The sequence below is a fragment of the Agelaius phoeniceus genome, chromosome 7 (assembly GCF_051311805.1).
Source record: "Agelaius phoeniceus isolate bAgePho1 chromosome 7, bAgePho1.hap1, whole genome shotgun sequence".
NCBI lineage: Eukaryota > Metazoa > Chordata > Aves > Passeriformes > Icteridae > Agelaius > Agelaius phoeniceus.
The window spans coordinates 14,865,794-14,878,393 of record NC_135271.1 but is presented as its reverse complement, the minus strand read 5'-3'; the positions used below and the strand labels follow the sequence as shown (position 1 = coordinate 14,878,393).

The 12,600-nt window shown below is 50.6% G+C and overlaps 1 protein-coding gene across 1 annotated transcript in view; it reads left to right on the top strand.

Annotated features, from left to right (window-relative positions):
• Nucleotides 1–2,985, top strand: part of COL6A3 (collagen type VI alpha 3 chain) — a 57,837-nt gene extending 54,852 nt beyond the window's left edge. Inside the window, exons 43-44 of the mRNA XM_077180998.1 lie at nt 1,939–2,109; nt 2,220–2,985. Coding sequence (XP_077037113.1) covers nt 1,939–2,109; nt 2,220–2,260 — 212 coding nt within the window. The 3' untranslated portion in view covers nt 2,261–2,985. The remainder of the gene's footprint in view (nt 1–1,938; nt 2,110–2,219) is intronic.
• The last annotated feature ends 9,615 nt before the right edge of the window (nt 2,986–12,600 follow it).

The window sequence follows — 12,600 nt, the reverse complement described above, 5'->3', positions numbered from 1 at the left end:
TTTTAGGGAATTTTTGTCACTGGCAAAGATGGAGGCAAGGAGGAGGTGACCACCACCAGCCACAGAGATGTCTGGGGTGGCCAAAGGGGACTTCAAGGTGCTTTGGGGGAGCAAATGGGCACCATGGATCCTCTGGCTGTAGTTTGAGCACTTTGCTGCCAGAGGAAGCAGCACACAGCTTCACTCCAGAGCAGGATTCCACCCTGGGAGAGCAGGGAAGCCTCCCTGATGGGGATTTCTCTGGAGAGCACGAGTTTCTGCTAGCCCTGTCCCACAGGCCAGCCCCTTCTGATCTCTGTCACATGCTTTGATGATGTTTCCAGCAACTGTTTCTGAGGCTAAAGTGATATTTCATCAACTTGGCACCGCTCTACCCTGGGCACAGAGTCAAGAAAAGCAGCCTTGGGGCCCTGGAGGGATGTTCAGGTCTCTGCCCGCTGTGCTCTGCTCACTTTATTCCCTTTCCATTTTCTGCAAGGCCAGAGCTTGAATCCACATGGAAAATGGACACGGGAGTTCAGTGCAGTTCAGCTTTTAAGGTGCTCAGGCTCTGGGTTCAGCCCTCAGCAGGTGCAACAATGAGAAATGAGTTGTGCCCCCAGACTTTAAGGCACTTTGGGTGCAAAAACGTGCACCAGACCCACTTCCCTTTGGAAGCCTTTCAAATGCTGTGATCCCCTTTAATTATGGACTTTTTATATATAATTTTTCATGTGTAGATGTGGAACATGAGGCATGGTTTAGTGGTGGGCTTGGCAGTGTTGGGCTAAAGGGTCTTAGAGGACTTTTCCAACCTTAATGATTCTATGGTTTTTTTTTTTTTTTTTTTTATTGTTAGTAACTTTTTTACCATGACAAAAGTAACTCTTAAGTGTAACTGAGGAGCCAGGCACACATTTTCCCCGTGGCATGACTCAAAACCCTGTCTCTCCCCATCTTTTCAACCTGCTACAGCTTAAAACACATTTTAACTCCCTAATTCTTGCTCTCCATCAATTCTTGGAAATTTTTGGTTAAGCTTTTGTTTCATTTGAGACTGAAATAGGGGCAAATTAGGTTATATACACAAAAGAAATCCTTCTGTTTTGATTAGTGTTTGGATTTCATTCTTGTGCAGTGTTTGGGGTAGAGTCATTCCTGTGTTCACATCTGCTGGATTTCAGTGTTTTGGAAGGTAGGGAAGAAGGGAGATGGGTTTTGGAAAAAGAAAATCTGAATATAAAAAAGGCAAAGAGCCTGCCTAAGGCATGGGGAAGCTTTAGGCTGTGGGAGCCCAAAAGCAAAGCTGAACTGGGAGGTCAGTACTGATTTCTGACTCCCCCTTTCCTGTGGTGTTTATGCTGTGCTGAGCAGAGGTGGCACAAGCTCCTTCTCCTTTCCTGTGTGAAGGGAGGTGTGTGACCTGATGGCAAATCAGTGGCTGATATCAGATATTTTTTTAAATTTTATTTTTTAAAAATTATTTGGCAATTTCAGTTTGCCACAATCCAAGCACTCTGTTGTTTTGTACCCCGCTCACCCAGCCAGGGATGCAAGATGCAGTGTGGTGGACCCAGGAGCATCTTCACATGGAAAATTTCTCTTTGAAATGAAGTCAGTCCTTTTAGTGGTGCCAGTGCTTCTTGCCTTGCAGCCCAGCCAGTCCTCTCCAACTCATTTCCTACAGATCCAAGGGATTTGCAGACAACCACTGCCATGCATCACTCTTCCTTCATCGCTCCTGGATGCATGGCAGAAACACAGGAGACAAACAAACTGGTGACCTCCAGGGAAAGAGGTTCTCTTTGCAAAGATGGAGATGAGATTTAGTCATCTAAATCAGGAGATTGCACAGTCTGAGCTGTGGATGCCCTTTCTCAGCCTGCAGACACACTCACAAAAGGCAGTGCTTCCCCCAGGAGTGCCACTGACTGCTGTTGCTCCTGGTTTTTCCCACAGTGATGGATGTCTGCCGGCTGCAGAAGGACGAGGGCACCTGCAGGAACTTTGTGCTGAAGTGGTACTACGACCCCGAGACCAAGAGCTGCGCCCGCTTCTGGTACGGCGGCTGCGGCGGCAACGACAACAGGTTCAACACGCAGAAAGAATGTGAAAAACTCTGCACCCCTGGTAAGAGGGACCAGCCACATCCCTGGCACCCCCCCTCTGCTGCTCCTGGCAGTTTTTCTTCCCTCAAAATCCTGCATTAAAACCTTATTTGTTCCTTCTTTCCTCATCAGGTGCCATCAACCCCGGCGCGGTGACGGCGATGGGGACATAGAGCCAGGGGCCGGCCAACACTTACCTCTGAGACAGCATCACCTTTGCCACCTTGCCCCTATAGAAGCTAAGGGTATAGACAACCTTGCACTGTAATATTTCATGCTTTTAACTCCCAAGCAAACCCTGAGGAGAGGGTTTTGCTGCATGACCTATCAATATGGTGCTAAACTGTTTGTGGACTGAGTGCTACACGTGCCCGGGTTATATTGTATAGCTTCAACATTGCCAAATATTTACCCAAGTGCAGATTGTTATTGTCTCTCAACATGTCTTCTAAATTAGCCTTTTTTCCCCCCAATTCTGGCTGTCTGCCTATATAAGGCATCACAAAAATGAGTCAAAAAAACCCATAATAATTTCACTGCAACTTGTTACCTGCTTGCTTTTATCCTTCTCATAACTGAGCGTAACTTTACAGGGGAAGCCTTTTTGTAAGAGAGTGGCTGATTCTGATAAAAAATTCGTTCCATTTCCACTCTTCCTCTTTTGTTTTTTGGTTTTTTTTCTCCTTTTGCTGGATTCAGTCTCAGACTAGATCTCTTGTATGCATTTGTACCACATGTGGCCAACCGAACTAGCAAGGAAAAGGAAGCAAAGTTTCCAAATGCAAATGCACTGCTGGGACCAAGGCCTCAGTTAACAAATCTTTAAATTGTGGTGTAGGATGCCTCTGGCATTCTTCTGATGTTGTATGTTTTATAAAATACAAAGCAAAGCAGTCTGGGGAGGGGGAGCAGTGGGAGGGAGGGGGGGTTTTATTTTTATTGTGGATTCTGTGTCAGGAAGTCTATACAAAGAACTTTTAAATAAAGTCTAATGGAGGTTTTGAGAAACTTGTGGGTTTGTCTTTGTTAAAGCCAGTGTGGGTATCAATGGAATAATTTTCCAGGGTCTGGAAAGCAATTATTTGGAAGGGGGGAGGAAATCCCACTGTTCCTCAGAGGGAGGATAAATGTAGTAAGGGTATTCAGGAGGACAGCACTCAGAGGCTGCCGTCAACCTGGAGATTTCCAGCTTGGAAAAAAAGGTGGAAACAGAGATGTCTTGATTGTGAAATCTCCATCCTGAAGGAATTTAAACTGAGCTGGACATGGCATTTAGCAACTTGGCCTCAGCCAGTCCTGGGTGTCCCTGTGTGACTCAATGACCCCATAAGCATTTTCATCTGTCTCCTTCACTTTCCACAGCCATGATTTTTACCCTTCCTCTCCTTCTCTGAGCTCACCCAAGGAAGATAAAATTCCCAGAAACAATGCACATTTCCCTGCCCCTTCAAAAATCCCCCCTGAAAGCACAAAACAGATGAAAGTGGCCACCCCAGGGCACAGGGCAGCTCTGGGTTTGGGGCTCAGTTTCCCTGAGCCTCCATTGCTGTCCCCAGGCAGGGCTTGATAATGCTTCCCATGGCCTGCTGGAGGTGCCTGGAAGGAAAAATGGAGCCTTGCCATGGAGAGGGCAGCTGGGTCACCAAACCCAGGGCATTGCTGAGGGAGAACTGGGAGAGGGCACTGACTTCTGGAGAACTGGGTTGGATCGGTTAAATCTTGGAAAGGAGACCTTTGCCATTCAAGGCTTATCCAGGTGTTCTTCCAGGGGTCGGGGTGGGGCTGGCATGAGGACAAGGCCACCTGGTGCTGTCCTGCTGCACTTCAGGCAGGTCCCCATGGGCAGGAGATGTTCCACGTGTGTTGCACACACAACAAGGATGCCTTTGGAAGCATCTCCAGGAGGATTTACCCTTCACCACATCATTTACAAGCCTAAATTATTGCACCCCCTTGGATCCAGGGGGTTCCAAGGGCGCAAGAAGAGCTCGCAGGGCTGCTCTGGGCTTTTTCCTAGTGGGGATTTACAGTTCAGACATCCCATTCCTGGCAGGAGGAGCAGCCCAGAGCCCAAAACTTCCCGTCAGCACCGAGCTGCTTGCGTGGGGACAGGGGACAGCTCAGCTGGGGACGAGCCAAGCCATGGCAGCTGAGCTGGGGAAGCTGAGCTGTTTATTTGGCACCTTCCCCTTAGAGCACACCACAAGGGCTTCATTAGAAAAAGAAGGGAATGGGTCAATTTAATTTATTAATTTATTTAATTATTTATTATTGTAAATGGCTCTTGCAGTGGCTCCGAGGGACTCAGGAGCCTGCCCTGCATCTCTCTGTGTATCGGTCATGGCCAAGCCCCTCACTTTCTCCTCTCAAAAGCTGCACTGAGGTTAAAGCGATCCTTCCCTCCGTCCTCCCAGCCCTCTGCAGCACGGGAGAGCTTTTCCCGATGCCTGCGCCGCCTCCGTTTCCCGGGGCAGCTGCTTTCCATGCAGCCCTCCAGGATGCCGGGGCGCATCCCGGGATGTCACAGCGCGCCGGGGGGAGAAGCAGCAGCTCCGGCAGGGGCCCCTCATCCCCTCCCATCCCCTCCCATCCCCTCCCATCCCCGAGGCGTTGCAGACGCTTCCCGAGCCTTTTAAGGAAGCGAGCTACGCCCCGGGCCCCCGGCCAGGGCCACGAGGGGCTGCACATGGAAGTCATCTGCAGCTGGGAGCGCATCTGCCAGCGTGGCTGCAGCACCGGACCCGGGGTAAAAATAGCCCGAGCCACGCGTGCCGCTCCCGCTGCCGCTGGGGAGCCCCCAGAGCCACGGCCTGCCGCTTTTGGGGAGGCCTCAGACCCCCCTCTAAGCAGGGTTTCTTCTGCAGACATCACCTCCAGCATCAGAAATGCCCCTGGAGTTGGTTCAGAAGGTCTGTCTGCCCAGGAGGGGGACAGCCACGCCATAAAAGTCAGACCCGGGCTAGAATTTCCCTTCAAGCTGAGGGCACGTTGTGAGATGGAAGTGTCACTGGAATTGCTCTGAATCTCTGGAGTTTTCCAGGATTGGGGCAGGGAAACCTTCACAGGGATGGTTGAGGTGACCCTGCTGGTGTAGGTTGAGTTGACCCTGCCTTGGGGAGCTGCATAAAGTCCAGGGGAGACTCGGATGTGATGCTGTGTCTTCAAATCTGAGTGCTGATTCTGTCCCAAGGAAAGAACCACAGAATGGTTTGGGTTGGGAGGGACCTCAGGGCTCATCTTGTTCCACTCCCTGCCATGGGCAGGGACACCTTCCACTAGCTCAGGGTGCTCCAAGCCCCATCCAACCTGGCCTTGGGCACTTCCAGGGATCCAGGGGCAGCCACAGCTTCCATGGGCACCCTGTGCCAGGGCCTGCCCACCCTCACAGGGAAAAATACCTTCCCAATATCCACTCTAAACCCTCAGTTTGAATTCATTCCCCCTTGTCCTGTCAGTACATCTTTCTAGCACTTCCCTTCAGGTCCTGAAAGGAGATGGGTGAGGCACAATCAGCAGAGCCACCAGCCCTTTTTTTACCAGGGAATTTCCTCATGGAGCATTTCCCAGTCAGGCTGCCCAGAGGAAGCCACAGAATCCTACAGTCCCTCCTACACCCACACTTTGTCCTTAAAGAGTGATAGTGGACAGCCCCTGGGACAAACTACTACAAAAAGTCACTGTCAAATCTCACTTTTTCCAGTTGAAATCCTGAGGGTTCTGGATGCCTCTGCTGCCCTTGGAGACCAGAAAGCTACGAGCCTGCTGGTGAGAACTCCAAGGTTCAACCCTAGAGCACAGACATAACCACTTATGATACCAGAGGTGTCATGAAAACCAGGAGCAGGATGTGGCCTAGAGTTTAACACTGAAGCCAGACCCTTAAATTTAGGACAGCATCAGCATTTAATGCTTGGTTGGGTTCCCTCAATGCTGCCGCTTTGCATTTAATCACAGCCTTCCAGGGAGACCTTTACAAGGAGAGGCAAAGTGGCTCTGACACATTTTATTAGCCACTATTAAATTTATTACATCACTAAAAGAAGCCAGTCTAGAAGTCTATGGATGGTCAGATGTACCTGCCCAGATCCTTCCTGGGTTTTCCAGCAATGCCAGTGTTGACATTCCAAGGTCAGGAGTTCAAGGAAAACGACATCTTCCATGCTGGGCATTCCTGGAAATTAGGAATTTATCCAAGTGCCTGAGCAGAGATGCAGATAAACCTGGAGCAGCTGAGCCTGCAGCAAAGGATCTTTGGGAAACGGGGACAGAAGTGTGGGCATTTCCTTGGCCAGGGGTCTGCTGCTTGTGGGATGGAAATACTGCAACCCCCAACCCCAAAATCACTGCAGTAAGGTGGAGATGATCAGGTAAAAGCAGGGGATTTGGAAGATCCTAGATTTTCTAGGTGCTCCATTGGTTTCTGCCTATGTTTTTCAGCCCCACAAGTGTTTTGGGGCAGAATAGTTGGAATGTCCTGGGGAGCAGCACCTGGCAGGGAGCTCACTGCAAGCAAGCGCCATTCCCCTGAGCCGAGCTGGGCATCCCGGGTGGTTTGAAATGCCAAAACTTTGATCCACGATAACTTTAACCTTCCCAGACCTTGCCCAGAGGCCGGGCATCACTCAAAACGGCAGCAGGCAGCCCTGGGGAAGCGCAGCCTTCCCAAAAGCCAACCCCAGGGCTCAGCGGGACGTGGCGGGATAAACAGCCCCAGCGAGAGCCGGGAGTGCGCTCCAGCTGCGGCCTGATTTATGGGACAGCAGCAGCACGGCTTTTTTGGGGTTTTTTTGGTTTTTTTTTTTTTGGTTAAACAGAGCAGATCCGAACCAGATGTGTAACCTTTATCTCCATCGCTGCGCAGAGAGACGGGGGAGCAGACGGGGGAGAGGGAAAGACGTTTGAGTTTCCATGAGCCCCGCAGCCTCCCAGAGCCAGCTCACCAAGAAAAATGAGCCCCGGCAGCCAGGAAACTTCGCTGGCTGCTCAGCCCCGTGTTTTGTTTCCTCCCTCCGTTGCCGCGGAGAAATAAAAGCGCGGCCGGCTGCGATGAGCTCACCGTGCTGCTCCGTAAAACCTGATATTGTGAAGATGTGACCCGGCAGGGGGCTGGGGGTGAGCCCTGTGCTCTGCTCCCCGCGAAGGGCAGGAGGCTCAGACATTCGTATTTTGGGGATTTTCCCTCCCAGGCAGCAAGGTGCAAGGGGGAGGGATGTGGGAGGGTGGTGGGTGATGCCTGGGGATGCCGGGGGAGAGAGGGCTCCCTGAGGGAAAAGCACAAAGTGGGGAATTCTGTATTGGATTTATGATGATCCCAGACACAGGGAAGAATCATGTGCATTTCACTTTATGGTATCAGAAGGTTAATTAATTATTCTATTCTATTCTATTCTATTCTATTCTATTCTATTCTATTCTATTCTATTCTATTCTATTAATTTTACACTGTATTATACTAACAGGAACTACTTTAAACTGAAGAAACTTGTGACTGCCTGCTGACTGTCCCCCACACCCGCCCGTGGATCCAATTGGTTAATGAATTAAAACACTCTCACCAGAATCTAATTTAGTGATCACCTTGGGTAGACAATCTTCCAACACATTCCACAGGGTTCAAAAACACAGGAGTAGCAGATGAGATAAGAATTGTTTTGATCTTTCCTTTTCCTTTTCCTTTTCCTTTTCCTTTTTCCTTTTCCTTTCTTCAGAGGGCATGTGAGTTCCTCAGTTCTGTGTCCAGCTCTGGGGTCCCCAGGACAGGAAGGACATGGAGATGATCAGAGGGATGGAGCAGCTCTGCTGTGAGGAAAGGCTGGGAGAATTGGGATTGCTCAGCCTGGAGAAGGCTCTGAGGCAACCAAATTGTGCCCATCCAGTACCTACAGGAGCCTACAGGAAACACAGAGAGAAATTTTTTATAAGACCCTGGCGTGACAGGGCAAGGGGGAATGGCTTCAAACTGACATGAATGAGCTCAAACTGAAAGAGATTAGATTTACATTGGTTATTAGGAAGAAATTCTTCCCTGTGAGGGTGGGCAGGCCCTGGCACAGGGTGCCCAGAGCAGCTGTGGCTGCTCCTGGATCCCTGGAAGTGTCCAAGGCCAGGTTGGATGGGGCTTGGAGCAGCCTGGGCTAGTGGAAGGTGTCCCTGCCCATGGCAGGGGGTGGAACCAGGATGATCTTTAAGGTCCCTTCCCACCTGAACCATTCTGATTTCCGATTTTCTGATTTCCAAACTCATAGCTCCATGCCTTGCAGCCAGGGAAGCACTCTAGGAATAACATCCAGCTCTCACTCACCAAAAATTAGCTTCCAAGCCTGGGATGAAAGCACCCCAATATGCTGCTGGGGATCTCCTCTGAGACAGGAGTGGGCAAAGGCCAAATAAGCCATTGCTCTTGAAAAAAAGGCATAAATTATTTAAGTGTTTGAGAGTTAAGAAATATATTTTATAATTATGCCTTACAAATGGGCTCTGCAAGAGCATGGTCAATGAACTGGAGTGGAACTGAAAGGCCTGAAGAAAAAAAAAAAAAAAGAGGTTGTTAGGGACAGAATCAGTAGTTTGTTATTTCTAAAATACTCCTCTGCCTTTCCAGCAGTGATTAATTCAGCAGATGGGGAGGTTGCGTTGGAGGTTAATGAAAAAAAATGAGCATTGCATTAGATTGACTGGAATATTGCAGGGGCCATGACACAGCCTTTGGAAATCAGTGCAGCACTGTGGCTGCTCCTCTGCAGGGTTTGGATTCCAGGCTCCCCTGCTCCAGCCCTCAGAACATCCCTCCCTTTACTGATGGTGGGTCTGGGGTGACAGCATTGCCCCTCACTGTCCTGCAGCTGAAAGCTTAAACTGCTGCCATTGGGGAGGGCAAGCCAATGTTCTCACTCACTGCTCACCCATCCATCCGTGGAGTTCTGCTGATTCTGGGGCAAGGATGGTTTTCTAAGTAAAAAGTGTTAAAAGAGGAGTTTTGCAGTAGGAGGGTTACATACAGTGAGCCTGACCTTCCCCACCGCTCTCATGGAATTGAATTCTGCTCCAGTTATTTTTTTTTTAAGCTGCTAAAAATGAGAAATTAATCTGGAAAAGCCAAAATCCTGCCCTGGGTACTGGGGTCCTTGCATGGCTTGCTGGGTGAAACATCCAGATCCCTGGAGTCCCATGTTTGAAGTTATGAAGGGGTGGATTTTGGATTAAACACACAGCAAAAAGTTGGAGATCCAGAAGCTTTTTCCAAAATAATCACTCAAAATCCCCACCTGCACTGTAATTCTCCTTCTTTTCTCTGTGCTTTCTCATCTTCCATCCCTATTTTCCTTGGGCTTATAAAGCAGCTCAGCTCTGCAATGGATGCAGGTGGCCCCAGATTGTCAGGGGCATTGTATTTAATGCTATTTCTCCCTCAGGATGGATCATGGAATGATATTTCTCCCCCAGGATGGATCATGGAATGCTGTTTCTCCTCCAGGATGGAAACAGCCACAGGAGAAAGGCAGAAGGGCACCCCCAGAGCAGCCTGGAAGCTGCGCCCCCTCTTCCTACCTTCAAAGCCTGCAGGTTGTAGGTGTCAGTCTGGGATCAAAAGCAGCAAGCTGGGCAATGGGAAGCCTACAAATGGAAATGTTGCCCTGAAAAACCACAGTGGAACAAGCCCCTGGGTGTCTGAGGACAGGCACAGCTCCTCACACAGGGGTAAGACACAGACTAAGCAAGGAGAATTAGAATTCTCTTCCCACTGTGGGACTGTTTCTTGAAGTTGGCCAAGTCAGAGCATTCTCCCAGTGCATCCTCCCAGTGCATCCCAGAGCCCCTTTTTGCCCCTTGCCAGCAGGACAGGGCAGGTGAGCCAGGTTTAACACCCAAGTGCAAAGGCCCTGTTAAATGCTAGAAAAATACAGGCAGCTTGGAAGAGCTTAAGGAGACCTGAAGTGTTTGGGATTAAAGCCAGCTCCACCCTGGAAGTGGGAGCTGAGGAAGGAAGGGAGCCAGGTGCTGGTTGTGCAGGGCAGGGGCCTGCAGGGATGGGGTTAATCTCAGATTCAACAGCCTGATGAGAAGACTGAGGTCAGACCTTCCAAGGGACAGCTCCAATCCCTGCTCCCTGTGACAGGGACAGCACCCAGGGAATGGCTGGAGCTGTGGCAGGGCAGGGTTAGGCTGGAGATCAGGGGAAGATTCTTCGCCCAGAGGGTCCTGGGCACTGCCCAGACTCCCCCAGGGAATGGGCACAAGCCCAAGCACATCCAGAGCCCAAGGAATATTTGGACAATGCTCCCAGGGATGCCCAGGGTGGGATTCTTGGGGTGTTGGACTCCATGATCCTCGTGGGTTCTTTCAACTCTGGATATTTTGTGATTTGGTGATTCTGGCTTGAGGGTTACCTCCCAGTTTTAGCATTTTCCCCCCCAATCTGACCTTAGCAGCCACATCTGCCCTATTTTCCTGCCCAGCTTCCTTGGGAAGGGGTGTGGCACAGGGAAAGGGATGGTGACTCTTCCTAACCAGGGCTTGCAGCTCCCCATCTCTTTGGGAACCAGCAACCATCCCCTGCACACCTGCACTTAACACTCCAGAAGGTCTTTTTCTGCTTTTCCACAGCTTTTTTTAACCCCTCCATTTAACTCCTCTCCATTCAAAGCCCTCCACCTTGAGCCCTCAGTTCTACCCCAGGAGTTTGGGCATTGCTGGGTTGGGAAGACTGAAAGCTGCTCGTCCTTTCCACCCCTCCTCTCCTTGCTGCTGCAGCAGGCAGCAGCTGGAAGGCTGCCTCCCTTTTATAATCTTTTTTTTTGGGGGGGAATAAAAAGGCAGTTTTGCTTGCAGTTTGCAGCCAAGCTCCTTGCAAAAGAGCAGGCTGTGCTCTGGTCAGCCCTGTGAGTTGTCCCCACAGCTGTGTCCCATCCTGGGAACATCTGACGCTGGTGGTCACGTAAGGATGGGGAGGAGAACATCCCCCCTGCACGTTTCCTTTGGCAGCCTGGGGCAGGGAATGCTTTTCCAAGGGGGCTGTGCTGATCCCTGGATGCCCATGAGGCAGTGTGGGCTCAAATCTTTTCCCACATGGGTTTCCCTGTGCAGGGGCAGCTCGTCCTGACTCACAGGATCACAGGAGGCTTTGGCTTGGAAGGGACCTTAGAGAGCATCTAATTCCATTCTAATTTCCCTTCCTACACACCCCACAACTGTGCATCCCACCAGACTCCTCCAGGCATGCCAGAGGTGGATGGGATGAGTTTTCCCAGCCTCAGCAGCAGCATGGGAGAAGCCCACTGCCAAAATCTACCACCTCCCCAGGAGTTTTCATCATGCCTTTGCTCCCTTGGTATTTCCAGCAGGCAGGGAGAGCTCCAAGCCACATTTCCAAGCTCTCAACCTGCCAGAGGCACAAAGTGGCTACAAAAAGTTGGTACAGCAGCGAATGCTTGAGCCTTCTCTCGGTTCTGGGGTACCACAGGGTGAAAAACCCTTTGGCAGGTGCAGGGTGAGCAGAAAGGATTAATTTCTGTGGAAAATGCACCTCCTAAATGGCTGCCTCCTCCTTCCCTACGTGTCCATCCACAGCAGAAATCTCAGGAATTTCCATGGCAGCGCTCTCAGGAAATCTCCGCGTTTCTCCCAGACGTGTCTACGATGGGACATGGATTGCACAAGAAGGTCTGAGAGCTGGGCAAGGTTGAGTCTAGAAAAAAAAGGAGAGACAGAAATCCTGAACAACAAAAAAGCAGCTTGGAAAAAGCAGTCAGAAGTTTGAAGCACATCCAGACCACTGCTCTGGAAATCAGGCTGAACAGTCTTGTGACATCAGGCTCTCTCAGGAGGTCGCTGCTATTTCCCAGCTGTAAAGGCCTGGGAACGTTGCTAGCAGCCCATGTTTGACTTTGGAAGAGCTGGAAAGGACAATCCTGCAGTGGCCAAGCAGCAAATCATAGAATCACTAAGGTTGGAAAAATCATGAAGGTTGGAAAAGAACTCCAAGACCGTGGAGTCCAACCTTGAGCCCCACCATGTCCCCAGCCCAGAGCACTGAGTGCCACGTCCAGGCCTTCCTTGGACACCTCCAGGGATGTGGGATCCACCACCTCCCTGGGACTCCTTTTCCAATGCCTGACCACCCTTTCCATGAAGAAATTCTTCCTGATGTCCAACCTGAACCTCTCCTGGCACAGCTTGAGGCCCTTTCCTCTCATCCTGTCCCTTGCTCCCTGGGGGAAGAGGCCAACCCTGCCCTGGCTCCACCGTGCTGCCAGGATTGGCAGGCTGGCAATGAGCTTCCCATGGACTGGCAAGCTCAGAACTGGGAAGCACAAAGCACAAACATTCTCCACAGGTCCTGGATTTGCCCTGAAGGCCCAACAGGCCCCTCAGTGCAGTTTCACCCCCTCTGGCCTCAGCAGAGAGCCCCAGGGGGAGCTTTTGCTCTCAGACACAACCGGCACCTCTGCGTTTCATGTTTGAGGAGATAAATATTTGGGCACACACTCATTCCAAGGAGCATTGCTGGAAGTTT